The sequence below is a fragment of the Lagenorhynchus albirostris genome, chromosome 16 (genome assembly GCF_949774975.1).
Source record: "Lagenorhynchus albirostris chromosome 16, mLagAlb1.1, whole genome shotgun sequence".
NCBI classification, from domain to species: Eukaryota; Metazoa; Chordata; class Mammalia; order Artiodactyla; family Delphinidae; genus Lagenorhynchus; species Lagenorhynchus albirostris.
In genome coordinates, this window is record NC_083110.1 from 12,974,981 (window position 1) to 13,001,824 (window position 26,844).

The window sequence follows — 26,844 nt, forward strand, 5'->3', positions numbered from 1 at the left end:
TATCATACATCAAGTTTTGGGATAGTATCAAAGAAGAGTTTCTACAGTTACCTGAAAAGACTATTGAAAACCCATCCCTTTTCCTTTGTGTGAGACCAGATTTCCTTCATAAACTTCAACCAAAAAAGCACATTGCAATAGACTGAGTACAGAGAAGACATGAGAATCCAGATGTCTTCCATGAAGCCAGGCACTAAGGAGATTTGCCAAAATGTAAAACAAGGCCATCCTTCTCACTAAACTTTTTCTTTTGGAAAATAGAATTGTTTTTCATAATAAGTATGTTATTTATGCTAACATGTACTGAGTTTGTTATTATTATCTTTAAATGAATTACTAAACAAATATTTTTAAATTTCTCACCTTTTAATACAGTAAATTTTAACAGAATAAATATAAATAAGTAATTCCACATAATTAAAAGTTCCTTGGGGTCCTAAATAAAAAGAGTGTAAAGGGTTCCAGGAATATAAAGTTTGGAAACCACGGCCTTAAAGCCTTCTTTGGTCTCCAATCATTTTAAATAATTAATTAATTAATTTGGCCGCACCACGCGGCTTGTGGGATCTTAGTGCCCTGACCAGGGACTGAACCTGGGCCATGGCCATGAAAGCACTGAGTCCTAACCCCTGGACCACCAGGGACTTCCCTGGTCTCCAATCTTTTTTTTTTTTTTTAATTTATTTAATTTATTTATTTTTGGCTGCGTTGGGTCTTTGTTGCTGTGCGCGAGCTTTTCTCTAGCTGCGGCGAGCGGGGGCTACTCTTCGTTGCGGTGCACAGGCTTCTCATTGCGGTGGCTTCTCTTGTTGCGGAGCACGGGCTCTAGGCGCGCAGTCTTCAGTAGTTGTGGCTCGCGGGCTCAGTAGCTGTGGTGCAGGGGCTTAGTTGCTCCATGGCATGTGGGATCTTCCTGACCAGGGCTCGAACCTGTGTCCCCTGCATAGGCAGGCGGATTCTTAACCACTGCGCCACCAGGGAAGCCCCTCCAATCATTTTTGATCAGACTCCTATCAGTGAAAAAATTTTGAGAATCGATCTCCAGTATAAGCATAATCATTTTTAAAATGAAATACCTAAACTAACGATTCAAAGCATAATCATTAGCAAAATATAATTGTTTTCCCTTACTTACATAGGTGAAACTAAACATATTTACCTGTTCTAGCATTTCCTTTCCATAACTTATGTTTCATTCCACATACTCTGGGTGAGACCACGACCTCAGAGGCCTCTTTTCCCTGATCTCCTCCCATCAAACCATACATCACGCTCTTTATCACTCCCACTGCCTCAATCATCAACCTCCCACCGTGTGAACTACCACTGCCTCAGTTTACCTCCTCCAGATCTTTTCTGTTCTGAACAACGGCCTCCTAATCGCCATCTCAGCCTCCAGTACTTTTCCCACCCATCTACTGTCTAACCCACTGTTATACAGTTCTCATCACATTACTCTCCTGCAATAACGTCCAAATAAACCCTCCATCATCAGGTCTCTGTTGCAAACCAAGCTTTGACATATTTGCAAGTCCCCTCGTGACGTGTGCATTCCTTAAACAAATATCTCTGAAAAGACCCCTATTATCCACTGTATCTCATGCCTCTGAGCATTTGAGCTCCTGGAACGTCCTTCTCTTACCACCCTCACGCCTTCTCCAACCCATGCCCACCTGATCACATCCCACCGGCCCTTAAGGACTCAGCTCAAGCACCAATTCCTGCATGAAGTCTTCTTCCGCAGCCCCTCTCCCGCAGATACATACTATACCCACACTGAATGCTGCTTTCATTTTACATTTGCACTTATCTTACTATGTTACAAGTTACATATGTACAAGTCTCCTCCCCCAACTAGACAATGAGCTACCTGAGGGCAGGCTGTGTCTTATTCACCTGAGTATCCTGGTTCCAGGTCTGAGCCTGGCACAGAGTGTTAAAGTTATTCTACTACTTTTTCCCATAAACCTCATTTGAATTCCCCAATGTTAAGTCACATTGGCTAATTTCAACCATTTCTATCTATTCTTACTCTGGCTGTCACTCTCTCTTGCATTTCTCTCTTCCTCTCTGTGTCTCATTTCCTCTATTCATATAACAAACACACACACACGGTATGTATGTATGCTTGTGAATATATATTTTAAAAAATATATCTTTACATCTGCTTTACAATTAAATGATGCTGATTTTTTTCACTTAGGCCAGAAAATAAATCTTAGCTGTAAAAATATTTAAGATTTTTTTTACTTTCACAATAATTCATGTAACAGGATGGCATCATTAGAATACAGAATTAGAATTATATGGTTTGAAAAAAAAAGATACAACTAATTTACAACTTGTATGTATTACAGGATGATGGTCTGGGCAAATCACACTTAACAGCCTCATTTCCTCATTTTTCTTAATCTCTATCTGTAACTAAAGAACACCCAGATCAATTAAACTGATAAGAGAGATATAAGAAGAAAATGTAACTGAAGTAAAACACTCTAATATGATAAAATGCATGTAATTCAGAAATATAAAGCAAGCATCTCTAAGGAAACAGCATATGAATAAAATCACACAAAATGGACAAGCAGTAAACATTGGAAATTGTGTACATATTTTGAAAATTGTCTATGAATTGTTTTTAAATATTCTTTCATTATATACATATTTTTGTGTATATAACTAAACAGACATCTATCAAGCCCCTACTTTTACATATGAACATTTCCCCCTGCAGTATTATCTCTATGAAAAGGGAATATTTTACTAATAGTGCATTCTAATATGGCAATCTTAAAAAGTGATGAGGGTAAACTTACAGAATCCAGACTCTATGTGTAAAATAGGGGTTAGGTGTAGCACCTAGGACTTTCTTGCTTTGGCCACTGGAAGGCTCATGTCCTGGAAAACCCCTTCGTCCTGGGCAAACCAGAACAGCTGGTCACTGGGTGTGCCTCTTGGGCCTGCCTCTTGGTCACCTGGGAGAATTTCCCTTTTCTATGGTCTGAAACAAGTATTTGATCACCTCTTAGAATAGCTGAGCCAGTAGGATTTATCATCTTGACCAAAGGTTAAGGTAGGCAATAGCCTATAATATTCCAGAAGTATCTACTTCTAGAAATAAAATTGTGAGAATGGAAATTTGGATGCTGAAAAAGGTAAGTTTAGAGCATCCAAATGCAATTACTGTTTGTTTCTAGCCTAAAACATCTGCATGGAAAAAGTTTAAAAGTTTAAGCAGGGACTTCCCTGGTGGCGCAGTGATTAAGAATCCGCCTGCCAGTGCAGGGGACACGGGTCCAATCCCTGGTCCGGGAAGATCCCACATGCCGTGGAGCAACTAAGCCCATGCTCCACAGCAAGAGAAGCCACCACAATGAGAAGCCCACGCACTACAACGAAGAGTAGCCCGCACACCACAATGAAGAGTAGCCCCAGCTCGCCACAACTAGAGAAAGCCCATGTGCAGCAACGAAGACCCAACGCAGCCAAAAATAAATAAAATTAATTAAAAAAGAAAAAGTTTAAGCAACTGGCTAGCTTTTTGATTGACATGGCTTTACAAAAGCATATAGCTTTGACACTGGCTTGATTAAAGCACAAACTTTATATGCTCAGCATGAGTACCTCGAACCTGACACTGGATGGTCAAGAGCACAGGCTTGGGATCAGGCAGGCGTGGATTCAAGTCCCAACTCTATCACTTAATTGGCTGTGTGACTTTCAGTTTCCTTATCTTTAAAACAATCTCATAAGATAGTTGTAAAGATTAAGAGACAGAAAAAATGTAAAAGATTTCAGTATCTGTGCTTGGAATATAACGAAGTACCAAAAATAGTCCTTATGCTGAAATATTTTTTCACTTTTCCACCTGAGTATTATGGTATTATATAGCTCTAGCCTCAGACTAATTAGAAAATCATAGTTCCTTTTTATAACTGAACACCCATGAGAGACAAAAGGCGATCTTTAATGGCACAACAAAAAACAAGGGCTTATAAAACTAACTGCTAAAGCGAATATCAGAAAACAACCTTTATCTAATTTGCCGTCACTAGAGAAGGAGAATCAGATTGTCTATGAAAGTGGGTTATGCCCTCCTCAAGCTCAATGGATATGCAGATACTAACAAGAAAATGAAGGAAGAGAAAATTGAATTTTTCCAAAATCAAGAAGAGATTATTAAGAAAACAGTAATCAGGTAGCTAAGGGACAATATAATCTGAAGAAAAGAGAAAGCAAGAAATTGATTTTGAGTTGTGCTTTTCAGAAAAGCAATGGGAAATGATTGGGAAGAAGCTTGAGCAAATCATTAAGGGCATATTTCCTGCGGCCCCTCTTCCCATTCCTCCCAGTCTCCCACCACATTTTCTTTTTCCCGATTTTACTAAAGTTACTGAGAACACAGGAGCCTGAATTACCAGGTTTGGCAGTAGGACATACAGTCACTTGAAAACCAGCAAGCTGCCATTTTATTCTAGCTACAAAACCCAAACAAGATAACATCATATTTTCAAGACAGTATTTTTTAAAAAATGGTAAAACAGAATTATGCCAACTAATACACTTCACTATTCTTTTTGATGTTTTCTATTATAAACATACCATATAACTTTAATTTTCTTTCTCTATATTATTTAATCTGTTATACAAATAGTTCTGATTCAATAGTGCTTCTTCAGTTACAAAAAGCTGCTGCTGTGCTCTTGAACTAAGAGATCAGAAAGGAACTTAAGGGGAAGGGAACAAACATTCATTAAACACCCGTGTGCCTCTCTACATGCATCATCTCATGAATAGTCACAGTATCTCTGTGAAGCCGCGTTAGTCTCATTTCACAAGAAATACAAACGGAAGCTCAGAGAGGCTGGATAATTTCCCAAGGTCACAAAACTGATAATGATGGTGATGCTGGTGAATATTTATGGCTTTAACTCATCCATCCACAAAACCCTAAAAGGTAGTTACTATTATTATGTTCACTTTAAAAAATGAGAAAACAGTATGCAAGTAACATGTCTACAGTGCACAGCTGGCAAGTGAGTAAGATAAGATTAACCCACACGGCCCAACCCCAGAGCTGGACTGTCAGTGCTTGCTCCTGCCTGTGCTAGATTATCTTAAGAGACCATCTAGTTCATTCCAGACAGAGGAGAATGCTTAGAATATGCACGGAATGCATGCTCAATACATGTTATCATTAGACTGAATCTTCCTTGTTTTTTCTAAGGCATTCATAATACAGAAGGGAGGAGTTTAGACAGTGTAATCATTTCCTGTCACTTCCTTTTCAACTGGATACTCTACTTCCAATGGCGACAGAATGGAAGTGTCATTGTTCATTAAATTCCCATTTATTTACCCTACAAATATTCCACGAGCCCTATATGCTGAGCCTACTGACAAAATAAAACCACAAAGAAGTCAACCATGATAATAAGTGTTAATAATCTCCTAGCAAGAAGTAGCTCACAGGGGCCCAATAATTACTACAGTGCGTGACTTTTTAAGTATTGAAATTAAAACTTTAAACTTTTAAAAAATTCTTTAAAATTACTGGAACCTGTAAAATTATTATTGAAATCAAAATGAAATTGATTTTTTACTATGGAAATCCAACTCAACTCTTTCATTTACCTTATTTTTATTTTGCTCGACTTCACTTATTCCTTACAAGAGCTATGTGAGGTAGGTTTCTGAGTCCGCCTTCACAGAAGAGGCGACAGTCATTCTCGGAGACCGAGGGGTTTGCTCAAGCTCACAGGACCTATGTCTCCTGACCCGAAGCCCAGGGCTCTCTCCATGAGCTGACAGCCTCCTCCTAGCCACGGGGATTCAGAACCTGTTGCCAAATCAGAGTCATATACAATCTTCAGACGTGAGCCTGTTTTCTGACCCAGATTCCATTAAGTGAAGGAAAGGCCAGGATTCCAGAAGGAAGGACGTTGCAAAAACCACTATGGCAAACATATAGACAATAATATCCTGAATCTTGCCCCAAAGAGAACTACGGTCACTTATTTAGGTATCATACGCAAGGGAGAGTGGGATGCCTTTTGAGCACTGTAGGACCCAGGAAATGAACTGGCACTGTTAACTAGGGGCCTGAGGCACTTACATGGCCTACCCTTAGAGGGGGGGTCACAGGAGGGCCAGGTAATATACGGGATCATGGCCCAGGTCTGGCTCACAGTGGGTCCACTGAGTCCATGGGCCCATCCTAGTCATTTCCCCAGTTCCTGATAATTAATTGGAGCACATGTACATAGTAGTTGGTATAACCTTCTATCTACATTGTTTCTGGCCAGTGAAGTAAAAGTTACCATAGTGGGGAAAGCCAAGTGGAAGCCCTGTATGCCCCCCACCGCCAGCAGCAGCTAGTAAAGTAAGTCAAGACGAATATCAAATCCTATCTCATTAACAGAAGATCATGGGTTCATGGGGAGAAGGGACAGGGTTAGCTATTGAAAGGTTCCAACACCATAAGCCAAATCAAAATCAGTTTCACAAGCTGGTAAAGCTCTCTCCATTGCTATAGAAATTTTGAAATTTAGTTATGGGAGTTACCTAATTTTGTCTTTTTCTTTCTAGATACCCTTAGATATGCTTCCAACACAATCAAATGTACATAAAATCTTAAACAATGTACATTAATTTTTTTTCTTTTTAAAAATTCATTTTTGGGCTTCCCTGGTGGCGCAGTGGTTGAGAGTCTGCCTGCCGATGCAGGGGACACGGGTTCGTGCCCCGGTCTGGGAAGATACCACATGTCGCGGAACGGCTGGGCCCGTGAGCCATGGCCGCTGGGCCTGCATGTCCGGAGCCCGTGCTCCGCAACGGGAGAGGCCACAACAGTGAGAGGCCCATGTACCGCAAAAAAAAAAAAAAAAAAAAAAAAAAATTCATTTTTAACTATGGGGAATACAAATACTATGGTATAACTCACTTTGGGTCAATTTTTAAGTCAGTGACAACTCTGGATATGTACTCACAAAGGCTAAACCTTAACCTTGAAACCATGTGAGGGAGTAAAACCCCATGAAATTTCAAATGCTTAGTCCAAATTTTTGGGGAAATGCCCAAATCATGTCAAGGGCATAAGGATTCAACTTTCTATGTAAAAAGGGGTTTGACCTAAAAGGAATAATCCAATGCTCATACACAAGCACAGATATCTACGTTTTTATTTTCATGATTTTAGACAAGAATGCAAGATGACTATTCAATGAATACCTTCCAATTCTACACCAGAGATTAACATATTTGCATGTATAGGTTTAAACTGTATTAAGCACTACAGGGAATAAGTAATATAAAATACCAAACATATAACCTGTTCTCAAAGAACTAACAAGTGACCTGCTTATTTAGATTATGATCTGAGTAGAACTTGGGTATGTAGTTAAATTTAAAATAAACTTCAACAGTTCTAAAAGCACTACAAAGAATTACAAATATGTAAAAGAGGTCAGGATCTGGTGTCAGACTGAATAGATTCAACCCCAAATCTCCTACCTATGTGGCTTTAGTTAGTAATTTCACTTTGCTTGAGCTTCACTTTCCCTCTCTGTAAAATGGGCTCACGTGAAGACTGGATGAGATCATATAAAGCAGAGCCTAGCACACACTACCTACTGGAATATTAGCGGCTATAATTTCTATTATTTATTATTGGGGAAATATCCCCATGTGAAAAAAACAAATATTAATAGTCAAAAAAATTAAATTCTTTCAGGCTTGACTCAAACCAACCATCTTGCTGGAATGTGTCTCTGAAGTTTTTAAACACCAAAATCCTGAGCCGCAGCGTCTGTGTCCCTGCCTGGGTTGTGTCCGGCTCAGCTGTGCTTTTCCCTTCGCTGCCACATGTAGCAATGAGATCTGCTCTGTTCCAGTCTTTTCCTTTGCAGCTTCTCCTCCTGTTAATTAGCTGTGTCAGCGCTGGCAGGCAGCTCTTCCTCCACCCTAATATGCTGTGTTCTAAGAATTTTGCCATCATTTCTGAACAAATGTCATATAGATGGTACTACGGAGCTCATGTCTAGAAAACTGGCTCTTAACATACGTTTATCAAATGTGTTGTGACTTTTCTGACACTAAAGCAAAAAAAACCATGTTGATCAGGAATAATTCATTCTTTTATTTATTTATTTATTTTTTGCGGTACGCGGGCCTCTCACTGTTGTGGCCTCTCCCGTTGCGGAGCACAGGCTCCGGACGCGTAGGCTCAGCGGCCATGGCTCACGGGCCCAGCCGCTCCGCAGCATGTGGGATCTTCCCGGACCAGGGCACGAACCCGCGTCCCCTGCATCGGCAGGCAGACTCTCAACCTCTGCACCACCGGGGAAGCCCTAATTCATTCTTTATATAAAATGTTTGAAACTGTTTAGCCTTTTATCGGAATTTCATTTGGAAAATAGCAATCCTTCTACAGATTTATAACTTATGCTCCTCTGATTATAACCCAAATCATTTCTTAACCCTTTCATTACTTAAGCAAATATTCAATTACATTTTACTGTATAATAGAGTGGGCATAATATTTTTATGATCTAAAATATTTCATTCTCTCTATGTGACAAATATACTTTTCTATGTGTTCAAACTGAATATGAAAAACTAGAACAACTTCTGCCTACACTGTATTTCAACTGTTATTCCCTCCAATTGTATATAACATTGGTGTATTATTAAAAAATTCTAATTCCTAAACATTTGGACTTACATAGAGGATACATTTGAAAGTGATTATTTGATTTACAAAATAAATTTTTATTATTTAAAAGAAAAAAGAATTCAGTCCTTTCAGACATTAAGAAGAAACTTTGAAAGTCGGAGTCTTTTAAAAATTCCCCACCAACAGCTCCTAGGGATCCTGAGTCTGGTGATGTTTGACATTGAATACAATGAGTGCAATACATCACAAAAGCATTCCCCCCAAAATTGCCAGTGCTCTCAGGCCCTGAGCCCTGGACCCTTTCCTCTTCTGTAACCAAGATCATCGTTAATCATCCCCACTCAGTTTTCTTCACTCATGCCTTACCTCTAACAAAAATAATCATTATTATTACGTGCTTTAAACTCTGCTTTTTACTTCTGCTATCACCTTGTGGTTGGGGCCCTGGTGACAGGTGCTGTGGAACAGCAAGGATGTTTAGAACACCAACAGTTCAACAGAGCCCTGCTTAACCGCCCAATAGGAAAGGGACCATTTCCTACATCAGTGAGAAGTGGCAGGTGTCAGTGACATCTAAGTTGCATGCTTCTCTCCCTCTTTTCCTTTTTTGTGCTAGAGAGACAAGTGCTGAAATAAAAAAAATCTCCCCATGCCTTGCAAGAAAACAAAATGGGCATTGTTAAAACACATTTATCGGGCTTCCCTGGTGGCGCAGTGGTTGAGAGTCCGCCTGCCGATGCAGGGGACGCGGGTTCGTGCCCCGGTCCGGGAGGATCCCACCTGCCGCGAAGCGGCTGAGCCCGTGAGCCATGGCTGCTGGGCCTGCGCGTCTGGAGCCTGTGCTCTGCAACGGGAGAGGCCACAGCAGTGAGAGGCCCGTGTACTGCAAACAAACAAACAAACAAACAAAAAACACATTTATCCTTTGAAGTATTTTGATTCACTGGGTGGACGTTTTACTAAAGCAACAATTTTTGGTAAAGTGGTTGCTGAAAGTGAATCATTCCTGAGCATTTTCACTCCTTACATTAACTGAATAAGAAACGTCACACGGGTAAAACATTTAACTCTCAAAGCTCAGAAAAGCGTCACGGGGACCAAGTTTCTTACCTACAACAATGCCATAGGAAAAAAACAGAAAGTAGATATTGGGGGCAAAACTGCTCAACATGAGGCCTCCTGCCACCATGAAGCCACTGAAGATTGTCACGGCTCTTGCTCCAAAAGATGAGACACACAGGCTGCACACGGGACCTAAAATCATAAACGAAACCTTCACTTATTTAACAGTAACCTCCTCTCCACATCCTATCATCCATCCGAAATTTAAAATGATTCCTTCCATCGTAAAACAACAACAGCAATACTAAGCTACTGTGTGTTCACTATGGGTTGGACACCCTGCTACTTCACATAAACAATGTCCCTTCATTATAATCTCACTGCTTTCCTGGGAGGTAGGTGCTTTCGTTATCCTCGCTTTTCTGATAAGGAAATTAAAGTGTCAGAAGACGAAGGTCACCTAGCTAAGAAGTCGGGGTTCTGGAGTCAGACTTTATTAAATTTTCAATGAGAGTAACAGCGGCAGCCACCCTCAGAGTAACAATTAAGAAGTAAACACCCAGGCCATCTGGCTGTTGAGTCCATCAGCTTAACCGCCACACTCTTCTGAGGATTTTGGTCTCCTGTACTTGCCATGCATCTTTTCTACCAAGAGCTCCTATCCAGCACAAGGCCTGTCATATAATTGATGGTAAAAATAAACTTAATGATTGACTCCATGCTATCCATAACATCCTTATAAAGGGATAAAGTGAGGGTAGTTACTCCCTTCCTAGAGAAGATTTTGGCAGGTGGGGCAAATGCCTCTATCCTACCCACCCGGGCATGACTTTGTCAGTATCCCTGTCCTACATACTACATGTAACCTGGAATTTGGGGGAGGAAGTGCACTGTTGACTGACAGGTAAAAGGGACCATTACCTGGACCAGTTCTATGCGGAAGTGGGCAACTGCTCATGTACTGGGATTTAAGTGATAGTGAAATTCTCTCTCACTAGCACTGTACCTTGACAGTATCTACAACTACGGAGCTTACCATATTAGAAATAAAAGGACATGAAGGGTTACTCAGCCCAGCAGTCTTATTTACATGGAAGGAAACCAAAGCTCAGAAGGGTTGTCCATGCCATGGTTAGAAGAAAGAGCCCAACATTTAAAAGCAAAGAGAAACATCTTCATTGAGTTCACAACAACCTTTCAAGGTACAAATCATTATTCCCAATTTTTAAAAAGCATGCTCACCAGAATGGCAAAAGGCAGACAACAATAAGTGTGAGCAAGGATGGGCAGCAATCGCAACTCCCATAAACTGCTAGCGTGATCTCCCAAAGCGGAACACAGCGCTGTGTAACTCCGAAGTTCTACTTCTATGTACACCTACACCCAAAGTCATGGACATAAATGGTCATAGCAGAACTAGTCATAGTAGCCAGCACCCACAGATCCAGATGTTCCTCAGTAGTGGAAGGTATAAGTAGATTCTGATGTATTCATACAATGGACTACCATATGGCCATGAGAATGCATGACCTACAGCTACACACAGTAATGCAGATGCATCTCACAAATGTATGTGGAGTGAAAGATACAACAAGAAAAAGGACACATTGTGTAATACCAATCATAAGAAGTAAAAAACAGACAAAATTAATCTACAGTCAGAAGTCAGGATAGTGGCTCTTTGGTAGGGGGTAGGTAGCTATAACCAGAAGGAAACACAGCCCAACTTCTAGGTACTGCTAACGTCCTGTTTCTGGATGTGAATGTGCTCATTACATGGGTGTGTCTGGTTTGTAAAAACAATTCACTGAGCTATACTCTCATGATATGAACATTTTTCTGTACATATCTTAAAACATTTTAGAAAACCTCAAATGGAGAGATAGTGTCATCCATCCACAGTCTCACTGTTAGCAAGTGGTGGAGCCAGGATCTGATGATCCCAAGCCCGTTCTTACCAATAACAAAGAGTCTCTTAAGCACGTATTTAAGACCAGGTTATGACCACTGAGATACCACCAGCTTTCAATGCCTAGAGCCATCCCACATTCCTCCCTGGTCATGAACTGGCCCCTGTCATTTCAAGCCCTCTTGTATGAGCCAGTATGGAAGAGCAGACTGATTTATTTACAAGACAGAGGGGAATATTCTACTCCAGTGTTTTAGGAGGAAAATCCATTTGAAAGACCAAACTTATCTGACAGTTGAGCTATGCATATACCCAACGAGAAACACTTAGATACTTCAAAAATAGAAATGATTTTAAGAGTCAAATTTCATAAATGGATGTTGACATCATAAAGTCATGACCCTTCTATGTTGTTTACCAAATTGTATTGACAGTGACAGTCAGTGTTTACAAATTTAACAGGCACATGGAATTGAAATAGAGATTGTTACTGGCATACTTGAAAAGTTTCAAGTTTCATCCTCAAAGCAGGACTTTAAATTTATGCTCCTTAAGGCATGTTAACTCTACAAGGAAACTCAAAGTTTGGGAAGATGGGGGTGGGGTGAAGGGTAATAATTTTCACAGCATGTACAACCAAAACCACTATTTTATAAAATGTATAATATTATCATCAATTTTGTGATAAATTCTTAAATCATTTTGCCTAATACATGATTCTTTGAATAAAATTAAGCCTAAGGAAGAAATGAGCAGAAATTCTTTGACAGATGAAAACAGCAAATTGAAAACTGGTTTTAAAAAACTTCTCACCTCACACCTGTCTGGTCTTTATCAAAAAGATAACAAATAACAAGTGTTGATAAGGATGTGGATAAAAGGGAACCCTCATGCACTGTTGGTGGGAAGGTAAACTGGTACAGCCACAATGGAAAACAATATGGAGATTCCTCAAAAACTTAAAAATAGAACTACCATACGATCCAGCAATTCCACTCCTGGGTATTTATCCAAAGAAAACAAAAACACTAATTTGAAAAGATATCTGCATCCCTATGTTCAATGCAGCATTATATACAATAGCCAGGATATGAAACCAACTTAAGTGCCCATCAATAGATGAATGGATGTGGTATATATATACAATGGAATATTACTCAGCTATAAAAAAGAATGAAATCTTGTCATTTGTGACAGCATGGATGGACCTAGAGAATATTATACTAAGTGAAATAAGTCAGACAGAGAAAGACAAATACTGTATGATTTCACTCATATGTGTAATCTAAAAAACAAAACAAATGAAAAAACATATTTACACAGAAACAGAGTCATAGATACACAGAGTCAGAGAACAAACAGGTGGTTGCCAGAGGGGAGGGGCGTAGGGGGAGAGAGAAATAGATGAGGGAAATTAAGAGGTTAGAACTTCCAGTTACAAAATAAATGAGTCACAGGTATGAAATGTACTGTGTGGGGAATATAGTCAAGAATTATGTAATATGTTAGTATGGTAACATACTGTAATTACACTCATTGTGGTGATCATTTTAAGATGTGTAGAAATATCAAATCACTATGTTGTGTACTGGAACTAATATAGTGTTGTAAGTCAGTTATACTTCAAAAACAAACAAGCCAACAAAAAGGCTCATAGAAAAAGAGATCAAATTTGTGGTTACCAGAGGTAGGGGATGGGGGAGGGGGACTTGGATGATAGTGGTCAAAAGGTATAAATTTCCAGTTATAAGATAAATAAGTACGGGCTTCCCTGGTGGCCCAGTGGTTGAGAGTCCGCCTGCCGACACGGGTTTGTGCCCCGGTCCGGGAAGATCCCACATGCCGCAGAGCGGCTGGGCCCGTGAGCCATGGCCGCTAAGCCTGCGCGTCTGGAGCCTGTGCTCCGCAACGGGAGAGGCCACAACAGTGAGAGGCCCGCGTACCGCAAAAAAAAAAAAAGATAAGTAAGTACTAGTGATGAAATGGACAACATGATAAATGTAATTAACACTGTTGTGTGTTATATATGAAAGTTGTTAAGAAGGTAAATCCTGAGAGCTCTCATCACAAGGGAAAAAATATTTTTTTCTATCGCTTTAATCTTGTACCTATATGAAATGATGGAGGTTCACTAAACTTATTGTGGTAATCAATTCATGATCGATGTAAGTCAAATCATTATGCTGTACACCTTAACCTTATACAGTGCTGTATGTCAATTATATCTCAACAAAACTAGAAGAAAAAAAATTCTCTACTTTCACACCACCACCTGCTGCTTACTTAGAGGAAAAAATCTTGATGTCAGAGGTTAAAGACAAAGAATTTTAGAGCTGAATGGGGCCTTGGAAAGGGTCCAAAGACCTTATTTAAAAAATGATGAAACTGTAGTTTAGAAGGATCATGTGATTTGACCAAGAATCCATAGCTAATCAATGACAGGGCTAAGGCCAGAGTCAGCCCAGCATTCTTCCCAATTGAGATGTATTTCCATTGGCACCTTAATGTTTTTCTAGAAATATCAATTTAAAAAACACCTATGTACTTTTGTTAATATCTTACAGCCTAAGTAATTTTATGAATTTACAGAAGATGAAAACATGAGATTTATGTTCATTTTGGTGTTTAAAATTTTAGAGCAAACTATTTTATTCTCATCCTCAGAACCAGGGTATTTCTAGACTTGATTTACACAGATTTAAACCACAATAGCCCCAGGTTTCATCAATAACAATTAGGGCAAAGTATAACTGGAAGTGACCAGTAAGTCACATCGACAAAACTGACACATTTATGTGTTTAGCTCTTCTTAGTAACAGGCAAGTTCTCCAAGATGATAAACCATAGATTACTCCTCGGCACTGGACTAGTTTCAATTCAAGAGATTCATTAAATCAAAGGACTACTCTCAGGGGAGATTTCTTATGAGGCTCCAGGTCTTTTACTTTGCAGAAGGGACCTTTGGAACAAAAGGTACTTAACTTGTAATATGAACCAGTAACTCTACTCCTTGGAATCTATAAAATTTTAGAAAAAAAGGGAGGGAGGAACGTCATCACTGGGTTGCCAATTTTCCTATTTTGACAAGTAAAGACATTTTTAAATGTAATAACTATCTATTATCACTGTCATTTCATTAAAGAGGAAGAAGGAATATTTTAATAAGGAAATAGTGAGAAGGATACAATTTCAGTGTAAAAGGAAGCCAGTAAGAAGTTACACACACACACACACACACACACACAGACACGCGCACACACACACACACTACATATCACTGCCTTTATATTCATTTTGTTTGTTTGTTTGTTTGTTTTGTAATGTATCAATCTGGCTTTAGAGTCAGAATAATTTTAACCTTATAAACGAGTTTGAACAGTGTTCCTTTCTAGAAACCGAGAATGACCTCTGGGCAAAGGCTAGTGAAGAAATGAGGACTTCAGTCCTACAGCCACACAGAATTGAATTTTGCTAACAACCTAGTGAGCCTTATAATGGACTTTCCCTCAGTCTCCGGATAAGGGCCGAGAACAGCTGACACCTTGATTTTGGCCTTCTGAGGCCCTAAGCAGCGTACCCAGCCAAGTCTGCCAGACTTCTGTCCTGGAAAACGGTTATAGAAATTATAACTTTTCCTTAGGATACAAATTTAAAGCTTACATTGTCCACTAAGCACAACTTTGGCTTAATGAAAAAAATAATATATTATTTTCATTATCAATCAGTTCAAAAGATTGCCTAATTTTCCTTGTGTTTTTTTTCTATTTGAGGATTTTTATAAATAGGTGAAGAAATTTCCTAAAAAAAAAAAGAAGATAGTTACACACACACACTACATATCACTGCCTTTATATTCATTTTGCCTTTCATAAAAAGTTTTCTTGAACTCACGGTTGTATGTGTATTGGGGTTTAGGGGCCATTATTACTATTACTTCCTTCTGTCTGGGTGATTAATCTTGATTCGTTGGATGAACGGAAAATGCTAAGTAGCAGAGCTAGCAATCAGAACAGAAGACGGGTCTGAGGATGGCAGGTGGCAGGTGGGGCACTAAGACGTATGCAGGGCTCTTAAATGATATTCCATTCTCCTGCATAGTAGCCTGGCAACATCTTTGGCACAATGTTGACACGTTCCCTCAAAAAAGGTAAGAACCTATATATTAGGGAGTAACTCTATAAACCAAGGGTCCCCAACCCCTGGGCCGCAGACCAGTACTGGTCCTGAGGCCTGTTAGGCACCAGGCCGCACAGCAGGAGGTGAGTGGTGGGTGAGCGAGCGGAGCTTCATCTGCTGCTCCCCACCGCTCCCCACCGCTCCCCATCGCTCACATTACCGCCTGAACCATCTCCCACCCCATGGAAAAATTGTCTACCACGAAACCGGTCCCTGGTGCCAAAAAGATCAGGGACTGTTGCTATAAACCAAAGTGATGAATGAGGAACGAAAGGAGGATGCGGTCGGGCTTTCAAGCCCTACAACCTCTTAAATACAAAACGAAACAAAAATATAAAATCATTTGTTAATGGTCATCTGCAAATCAGACTGATTGATATCATTCTCAGCCAATGAGGGGAATTAAATGAAGGAAATGAAAATGAAAACTCTTGTGGAAAAAGTGTTTTGTTATGATCAAGGGTGAATTAGAAAATGAGAAGGATGAGAAGATGTGGCACATGTATACAATGGACTATTACTCAGCCATAAAAGAGAACAAAATAATGCCATTTGCAGTGACATGGATGGACCTAGAGATTATCATACCAAGTATGATAAGTAAGTCAGACAAAGACAAATATCATATGATACTGCTTTTTGTGGAATCTAAAAACTGGTACAAATGAACTTATTTACAAAACAGAACAGAGTCACAGATGTAGAAAACAAACTTATGGTTACCAAGGGGGAAAGGAGGGGAGGGATACATTGGGAGATTGGAATTGACATATACACACTACTATATATAAAATAGATAACTAATAAGAACCTACTGTATAGCACAGGGAACTCTACTCAATACTCTGTAATGACCTATATGGGAAAAGAATCTAAAAAAAGAGTGGATATATGCATATGCATATGTATAACTGATTCACTTTGCTGTACGGCAGAAACTAACACAACACTGAAAATCAACTATACCCCAATAAAAATTATTTTTTAAAAAAAGAAAGAAAATGAGAAGGATGAGTTGTTCTAAGGAAGTGAGAATGATGTACACGTTAAGGGATGAAATTGTTTCCTTTAGCCCTTCAGGGTAATGTGGGAAGAAATGGAGTTAAATTTTTGCTGGCTATTAAAATTAATAGGAAGGGGCTTCCCTGGTGGCGCAGTGGTTGAGAGTCCGCCTGCCGATGCAGGGGACACGGGTTTGTGCCCCGGTCCGGGAAGATCCCACATGCCGCGGAGCAGCTGGGCCCGTGAGCCATGGCCGCTGAGCCTGCACGTCCGGAGCCTGTGCTCCGCAGCGGGAGAGGCCACAACAGTGAGAGGCCCGCGTACCACAAAAAAAAAAAAAAAATTAATAGGAAGAATACACATCTTTAAAAGTTTGCTAGTAACATAAATTTAGGTCTGCATTAATCAAACAAAAGAGTAAATATTTGACCATTACCATTCCTTCACTATTTACCAAGCCTCCATTAGAACAGCACTGCTGCAAAACAGAAAGATAAGGAGGCACACATGGAATTTTAAACTTTCTACTAGCTACATTAGATAAATAAGAAGAGGTAAAACTGATTTCAATAATATATTTTATCTAACCAAATACATCGAAAACATCGTCATTTCAACATGATTAAAGAGAGATTTTACACTCCTTTGTTTTGTACTAAGTCTTTGAAATTCACTGTGTATTTGTTACACTTAGAGCACATCTCATCTTGAACTAGCCACATTTCAAGTGTCCAACAGCCACATGTGGCCAGTGCTTACTGTACTGGACCACACAGCACTGGAGTCCCATATCATGGTAGATAAGGACACAGAGAAGAAGACGCAAAATTTCTGACCTAGACCAAAAGGCAAAACAACACATATCAAAACCTAAGGCCATGGGCAATAAGCACAAAAGAAAGGTTCAGATCATGTGTTTGGGGATTTCAGAAAAGGGAGATCACCGTGGGCCAAAGAACTGAGCCTTGAACTGGGCTGTGAAGTATTGTCAAAAGAGATGAAAATACATTCTAAATGGAGAGAAGAGAACCATAATGTGGTTCTCCAAGTTGTAATTTTTATAAGACAGCTTTGGAAAAGAAATTATTCCCTTTGGGAAAGAAATCAACTTCCACGCACTTCTCTCTCCCAAAAAGTTTCAGAGAGTCCCCAGAGTGGTAGGATGGCCAGACCTACTGTCGTAAGTATGCTGACAGTACAATGAGAAATAAATTACAGCAGTAACCAGGCTGTGTGCTTGTAGCACGGCAAGAATTTCCTAAGACAGCAGATTGATTAGGCCCACGAGTCCTATCCCTCTACTTACAAGGTGGAGAGCCCAACAAACTGGCAGGTTTCTCACTTCTTACTTCTCCCCCTTTTTTTTTTTTTAAATTTTTGGCCACACCCCGCAGCATGTGGGACCTTAGGTCCCCGACCAGGGAGGGAACCCGCGCCCCGCACTGGAAGGCGGAGTCTTAACCACTGGACCGCCAGGGAAGTCCCTGAGATCAGGAATTTTAAGTTCATCTTCCTGAGGAAGAAAAAGGCACTACAGAACCACATCCACTCAAATCCTTGCTCTCAAGTATACCGATCACCTTGCTTATCGGTCGCTTTGGTGTATCATGTACATATGCCTTCTTCAAGTCAGCAAAACCTGCCAAGATTCTCACCAAACCCTAGACCTGCCCAGCACACTGGGAATGGGCCAATGTAACAGCGTCCTTGTAGGAGGCAGGAATTCAGTCCTACGCAAGGAGTTAACAGGGGGTAAAACTGTACAGATAATGCTGAAAGCCAGCTCTGCCTACACTCACAACTCATGCAGCAAGCCTGTTGGCTATACTGACTCATTATATTAACCTGGAGATAGATGTACTGACTCATTAGGGATTTGAAGATCTTTGGAGGAATTAAAGACAAAAAAAAGAGAGAGGGAGGGGACTGTTAAATCTATCTGGAGTACAAAACTACAGAACAAAAGATCTCCCTGCTGTATCAGCACCTCTGTGGTCAGAAAAATGGTCCCACCCTTCTCCTTGAATGTGAACCATAACACCCAACCAAAGCGTGCTTTCTCCCAACTTAAAACAACATAAGGCCGTAATCGCCCTTTAGTTCAGTTACCTTCCATTCCTTCTGAATCCTTCGGGTTTCGATCAGAGAAACTGAACCAGAAGAAGACTTCCATTAAGAGATTTATTGCAAGGAACTGGCTTACGTGGTTTTGGGACCTGGCTAGGCAAGGACAGCATCCACAGGACTAGGCCTCGGGAAGGGCAGATTGGAACTCTCTCCCACAGGATGAAGCTATAGCCGTAGGCTGAATTCCTTCTTCTGGAAAAGCTCATTTCTACTCATAAAGACTTTCAGTGCATTGAATCAGATCCACCTAGATTATTTAATATAATCTCGCTTACTTCAAGTCAATTGATTATGGACTTGGAGCGCATCTATAAGATACCTTCACAGTGATACCTCCAAGAGTGTTTGACTAACCGTGGAATGCAGCCCTAGCCAAGTAGACACAGACGATCACAGCTCCTAACACATCACTCCTTCTCCAGCCAAATGTACTCTACCAGACGGCATCACCTGCAGCGCAATGCCAGGGCTTTGCATACGGGGACTCTGCGTGGACTGCCCTCTCCACGCCCATGCATCTGGCCCAGCCCACCCTCCCCTCTGGCCCACTTCACAGCCTATCTCTATAAAACTCCAGAGACTGCCTTGTTCTTGCTATTCTTGGCATTTGTGGTGAAGTCTCAAGGCATTACTACCCTTTTTTCCTGTCTCTGCCCTGAGACTCTAAATCCCTTATAGCAGAGATGATGTCTGGGCCTCCCTAACACACAGGAGGAGAGATTTTCTGAGTGTGCGTGATGACAATGTATAACTGAGGGAGGCCGAATCCTTGATATTCAGCTTTATTCATCCTAAGGATCGTCTGGAAAAACAATTCAGATGAGAGGTCTACTTCTTAGTATTTTCTCAATTACTCAAGTTTCAAAGAGAAAGAATTAAGGTTATAAAGAGTATAAAGTTAAGAATTGCATGTCTTTCCGCTATTCTTAGCTACTGTCCAAATCTGGGTTTGTTAAAGACAATGGGTGGGCCTTTAAATTCCAGATGCTTAGATACAATATTGACAGCTCTCCCTCCTGCCCATCCCCCTAGAAATGTCTTTGTCTTTCAGGCTGCAGGGTTCCTTTCTTTTGCAGATTCCAGTTTGGCTGGGAGAGTAATTTTATTTGTGGGGGATTGTTGTTCTTTAATAACTAATATTTGTTGAGTACCTACCATATGACAAGCACCATCTCAAGTATTCTACGTGGCAATCATATAAGGTAGGTACTTTTATTTTTTATTTGTTTATATTTTTGGCTGTGCCGCGCAGCATGCAGAATCTTAATTCCCCAACCAAGGATGGAACCCACGCCCCCTGCAGTGGAAGTGTGGAGTCTTAACCACTGGACCACCAGGGAAGTCCCAGGTAGGTACTTTTATGATCTCCAATTTAAAGATGAAGAAACAGACTTAACAGGTTAGAAAAACCATTGCTTGGGTGTCAATGTTTCTCTCCTTTTTTTTTTTTTTTTCCAATCTTCCTCTTAGACAATGCGTTCATCTTGGGCAGGTCACTAAACCTTAAGGACAAGAATGCCTATTTCAGTGTGTTATTATGAGGATCAACCAGGATCAAGTACGTGAAGGTGGCTGGTATCGAGCCAGGCACACAAGGGGCACTTGTTGAACTAAAGGGACAAGTACATGAAAAGCAGACTTTGTATGTTGCTTAGCAAATGTACCTGTGCTGTGCTTACTCAATTATAAATCTCCAGAGATTGGATCACAGAACTAGTCAAGGATGACACCTACCAGGTCTTCTCTAGACAAAACTGCGTAAAGAAAACAACTCATGTTCCGCAGCTACGATATGGCTAGCTGCATCAGAATCATCTGGGGAGCTAGTTAAAAAGAAGATTCCTGGGACCACCCTCCGTCCCCACCCCACAGCACTGATGAGTAAGAAATTGGCTTTTTAGACAAGCTCAAGTCATTCATATATACTCCTGATTTTAAGAGCAACTATCAAAGATGTATTTATGTAAATATATACATACACATATATATAAATTAAATTCATTTTTATCAAAAAGGATGCAAAGATGTCCGTTTATGTGTTCATTCCCCAGAATTGGGGCCACTGGACACAATTTGTCATGGTTTACATGGCATACACAGTGACACGTTCAAGCAGAAACCTACAAGAGTTCCCTTTATAAATATGTCGACACCAATATACATTTGAGAACCACCAAGGAGTGCAAGACTGCAGTCTAAGTAGAGAGGGCTTAAGCCAGTGGTAGCTCCCAATTGAAAATCACTTTGGGGGCTTGAAAAAGATTCACATATGTGGGCCCCACTATAGACTGACTGAACTGGAATGTCTGAGGGTCAAATCCAAGCATTTATATGCTGAAATCTTTCTACAGATGATACTGATCATCTCCCTGGTTAAGAATCACTGACACTCATGATGAGATGTACTTTTCCTATTTCCAAGGTAGGACCGATCCGTTTGTTTTTGTGTAGAAGAAAGTTGTCCACAAAGTAGATGATGAATGTGGCTCAGACACCGCTAGAGCCCTCTTGCTAATACTGTATTACATAGCTTTCAGGATGTGTCCCTTAATTTATGCTATGAAGAGCCAAGGGAAGCCAACAACACGGATACTCAGTGGCCACTAACTAAAGTACACAGGCACAGGCAGGTGCACAAACACACACAAACACACACCCGTAAGTCTTAGCTCTCCAGTCATCATTTTTTTCTCACTGCTTCCTCATTCTGGAACCCTTTGGTCTCCGTATTCTATGTTTATTTGCAAAAGCTCTGATTAGCTGCTTCGAGTGTCTTCTCATCTAGCTGAAGACACTGAAGATAAGTTACTTGCACAAGGTCCCTCAGCTACAGGGTGGTACAGCCAGGACTCAGATTAGCTCTGACTTCGGCCCAACACTCCCCCAGTACTTGTTCATTCCCTGGACGTTTGCTGGGATGCTCTCTCTCTCCAGCCCATCAAGCAGGGCTGGCCTCGTGGGCACGCAACCAATGCAGCTGCACTGGACTCAGCTCTGTGAAGGGCCATGCACTTGGTCTGCTGCCCTGCTGCGGCTGTCTTGAAATTCTTAACTTTTGTAACTGGAGGCCTTGCATTTTCATTTTGCACGTGGTATTGCAAATTATGTAGCTGGTCCCGCCTACAAGTGAAGGGGGCTGCTTGTGGCCCCTGAGACAGACTGGTCCATCCACTTAGGAACTTGCAGAAAGTAGAGAGCTGCAGTTCAGTTTTCAGAGTCTCAGCATCGGCTCTGACCACCAATACCCCATCCATCCCTAAGAAGATCTCAGCTTCCCTGAACACCTCAAACCCTCAAGTCTTACCTGGACAGACTTCCTGAAAAACAGTTTTGTTCTCCAAGTATGTGCTGACAGAGATAGCATTTCAATTACCCTTTGACCCGTGCTGGAAGGCAAGGTAATTTAATTTCTGTTTAACTTTGTATTTGCTAATAGAAATGATGACTAATTGGGACTTCCCTGGTGGTCCAGTGGTAAAGAATCTGCCTTCCAATGCAGGGGACTCAGGGTTCGATCCCTGGTCGGGGAACTAAGATCCCACATGCCGCGAGGCAACTAAGCCCGCGCACTGCAACTACTGAGCTCTTGCGCCTCAATGAGAGAGCCTGCGTGCCGCAAACTACCATGTGCTCTGGAACCCGCACGCCACAACTAGAGAGCCCACGCGCCCTGGAGCCTGCCCACTACAACTAGAGAGAGAAAACCTGCCGCTACAACTAGAGAGAAGCCCGCGCGCCACAACGAAGAGCCTGCACCACAGTGAAAGATCCTGCATGCCTCAACAAAGATCCCACATGCCACAACTAAAACCCGACACAGCCAAAAAAGAAATGATGACTAATTGGAGGACATTTAAAAATTCTCTTCTCACCAGATCATTTTCTAAAAATTATATTCTCAAACATATCAATCATCATCCACTTGTACTTTGACAGCTTTACAAACAATCCACATTTTGAAAAACTCTTTCAAACAAATCTTGGCAAATGTTTCCTGCTTTTCTGACGCTTATAATGACAGTGTTATTTTCATTTGTTTAGTTACGTTTCGTTCTCTTATCTGACACGGCCACATGATCCAGCATTGTTTTTCAAGTCTTGTTTTTAATTTAACAAAGTAATTCATCAATTGGAAGCAACGATTTTTGTTTTGTTTTGTTTTAAGAAGTCCCCTTTAGTGATCAGGAAAGATAACAGATTTAAAAGAAGGAATGGCCAATGCATTTTCTTTGTAAATCATTTTAGAGTTGAAAAATCCCTTATAAATCACCACATTCACTGTCCTTATTTTCCCCATAAGAATAGAGATTGTGATTTGCTCAATGAATCATGTAAAGGTCATAGTTCAGGATTAGACGCCAGGGCTACATCTTAGCATATCTGTTCTTTTAAAAAAATTTTTATTGGGGTATAGTTAATTTACAATGTTGTGTTAGTTTCTGCTGTACAACAAATTGAATCAGTTATACATATTCATATATCCACTCTTTTTCAGATTCTATTCCCATATAGGCCAGTACAGAGTATTGAGCAGAGTTCCCTGTGCTGTACAGTAGGTACTTATTAGTTATCTATTTTATATACAGTAGTGTGTATACAGCATGTCTGTTCTTAACTAGTTCCAAGTAAGTTAGACTGATGATCACTAAATACTACTGCAGAGCTCAAACTATGACTCCAGAAATTGAAGTGCATACGATTTTAGTCCTTAAAAAAAAAGCCGCTCTACTGTGCTGTCTACAGATGTTAAGAATCACTATTATATCACACTTGATAAATGCTTATCAAGAATATTACTTTTGGGGCTTCCCTGGTGGCACAGTGGTTAAGAATCCGCCTGCCAATGCAGGGGACACGGGTTCGATCCCTGGTCCGGGAAGATCCCACATGCCACGGAGCAACTAAGCCCACGAGCCACAACTACTGAAGCCCGCGCGCCTAGTGCCCATGAGCCACAACTACTAAGCCTGCGAGCCACAACTACTAAAGCCCGCGTGCCTAGAGCCCGTGAGCCACAACAAGAGAAGCCACCGCGATGAGAAGCCCTCGCACCACAACTAAGAGTAGCCGCCGCTCGCTGCAACTAGAGAAAGCCCACGCGCAGCAACGAAGACCCAACGCAGCCAAATATAAATAAATAAATAAAATAAATTTTTAAAAAAAGAATATTACTTCTGGAGACATTTTATGAAAGTCACACAAAATGCATCACATACATCTTACACATAACACTATATTTAAATCCTTAATGTCATGATCATTGTTGAGAAGGGACTACTCTTTGTCATATCAAATTTTTCTTAAGAAGGTGACACAAATGTAGGACATGCAGTGTGATCACGGTGTATCCGAATCAGAGAGGAGTAATTATGAATCACAGAGGAACTGTTCCCAGGACTGCTGAAAAATATTTGGTCCTTTGGTCACCAGCATTCATCGGACATACCTGGATCACTGCCCGCATACCCCTGTATCTTTCTTATTTGTGGAAACGTGTGTCTCACTAGACTGTCTCACTAGACTTAAAGGCAGAAATGATGTGTTTGCCATTCATCCTTTCATATCCAGCATCTAAAACACTGCCTGGCACACAGGAGCAAATAAATATATAAAGGAATGAATGAATGGACAACTGAATCTCTGATGGAATTCCTGTATTGTCACATAGATTTATGACAGTGAAAGAGTGGTTTATAATCTCAGTGAAGGCAGCAAAGTAGGTGCTATACTTTAAAAAAAGAAAATAGCCTCCTATGTCTTGCACAATGTGAACGATGCAGCAAATGTAATTAAATGATTAACGAGTGAGGAGAAGCATAAGTTTCTCCACTTACTTGCAAGCAAGCCAACTCCACTTGCAAGGGATCCGACCCAGGCTGTTTTCCCCTTCCCTTCACCAAAGGCATCCAGCCATTCTACGTACAAGACGCCAACAGCTAGCGGAGATCCGTAACACAAAAACTGAGTAAAGAGGGAGGCCAGTACAATCACCCAGCCCCAGCCACCGTCAGGTGGCTTCTTAAATTCCATTGTAATGTGAGATCAAGGCGGTGTTTCTCTGTAGGTCCTAAGCAAAAACAAAAAGAAAAAAAGAAAAGCATATTTAGAGTGTAGCGAGGCATGGTATTTTAGATTAAAAATATCTCCTCCCAAATTGAAACATAAAAAAAGTTCTCTAAAAATATAAGAGGAAAAGGATAAAATATCATCGATATACCAAGTTAACTTTAAAATTTTGATTTCTGATTTGAATACGTAATACACCCACATGTTTCCAAAAAGATGTTTTTTATATCATAAAAAGGACAAATTCGGAGTTTGGGATTAACATATACACACTACCATATATAAAATAGATAACCAACGGGGACCTACTGTATAGCACAGGGAACTCTATTCGATATTTTTGTAATAACCTAGAAGGGAAAAAGACTGGGAATCACTGTGCACCTGAAACTCACACGACATTGTAAATCAACTATACTTCAATTTTTTAAAAAGGCATAGAGTGTAGGGTGTAAAGTCTTCTTCCCAAACTTGCCCCCGTTCACCAGGTTCCCACCCCAACCCAAGCACAGGAAATCACTGTTTTTGGTTTCCTGTGGCACGTTGAGTTCCCCAGGACACACTCTTACTTATTAGCAAGGGGAGGTTTACTAAAAGTGTTCTCTTTCTATGGAAGAAACCAGACAGCAGCAGGAGAAGTTAAATTACCATGCAGCTTAAGGAAGGGGATTTCTAAAGCTGGCTGACCCTTCAGAGTTGCCCTGAGTTGGGGGTGGGAAGCTGGCCCTTCACACCCCCATGTTGCTAATTCACTGATTGCAGGCCACCCCAGAAGGGGGCATGACCTCAGGTGAGGTGACTCTCTTCAAAAGAGGCAATCATTACCCATGGGGTTTGTTCCCTGAAGGACATCTGTCAGCAGCCCTTCAGCTGCTTCAGCAAGAAATCTTTCATTCCTAAGGGGGTCTGGAGGCAGCACATCACAATGTTCACACTCGAGTATCCTTCCAGAGTTTCTTTATGAATATGCAAGCAAAACCAAGCAAACAGTCTTAGATTTCCTTTTTTCAACAAAAAGTGGATACTGTGCATTCTATTCCATGCCTTGTTTTATTCGCTTAACATCCTCGGGAACGCTTCCCTATCAACACATAGAGAGCATCCTTAGTCTTCTTTCTTAAATACACACATATGACTGTATACTTGTTTGTTTGTTTTCCTTATTGAATAGGCAAAACATTCACATGGTTCAAAAATGAAAAAAATGACAACGAATATACAGTCTCCATCTACCTAGTTCCCACCTAACTTCATTCTCTCCACCAGTAACCAACGCTTCTTGTTTCTTTTATAACCTTCCAGAATTAATTTATGAGTACATAAGCTAACTCATATACAGATTTCCTCTAATTTTTTTTTTTTTTTTTTTTTTGCGGTACGCGGGCCTCTCACCGTTGTGGTCTCTCCCGTTGTGGAGCACAGGCTCCGGACACGCAGGCTCAGCGGCCATGGCTCACGGGCCCAGCCGCTCCGTGGCACGCGGGATCCTCCCGGACCGGGGCACGAACCCGTGTCCCCTGCATCGGCAGGCGGACCCTCAACCACTACGCCACCAGGGAAGCCCTCCTCTAATTTTTTACACAAAAAAATAGCATATTATATACATTGGTGTGTGTCTTGCTTTTTTTCACTTGACAAATACCTTGCAATGCATACATAGTAACCTTCCTCATCCTTTCTTTCTGCTACATTGTGTTCCAGTAATTCTTAATTGTTTAACCAGTCCCCATGGCTTCCAATGAAAAACAATGCTGCAGTGAATAACCTTACATACACATTTATCTTTCTACATACCTGTCAGGAATTGCTGAGTCAATTACAAATATAC

The 26,844-nt window shown here is 40.8% G+C and overlaps 1 protein-coding gene across 2 annotated transcripts in view; it reads right to left on the reverse strand.

Annotated features, from left to right (window-relative positions):
* The window catches only part of SLC16A9 (solute carrier family 16 member 9), a 68,724-nt gene that overhangs the window by 12,821 nt on the left and 29,059 nt on the right, over positions 1 to 26,844 (reverse strand). The window contains exons 2-4 of one of the 2 annotated variants that reach the window (XM_060125749.1): positions 26,409 to 26,584; positions 24,785 to 25,017; positions 9,785 to 9,928 (exon numbers count right to left, since the gene is read on the reverse strand). In XM_060125749.1, the coding sequence (XP_059981732.1) occupies positions 9,785 to 9,928; positions 24,785 to 24,980 (340 nt within the window). In that variant the 5' untranslated portion in view covers positions 24,981 to 25,017; positions 26,409 to 26,584. The remainder of the gene's footprint in view (positions 1 to 9,784; positions 9,929 to 24,784; positions 25,018 to 26,408; positions 26,585 to 26,844) is intronic. The other variant, XM_060125750.1, reaches the window with a different exon arrangement.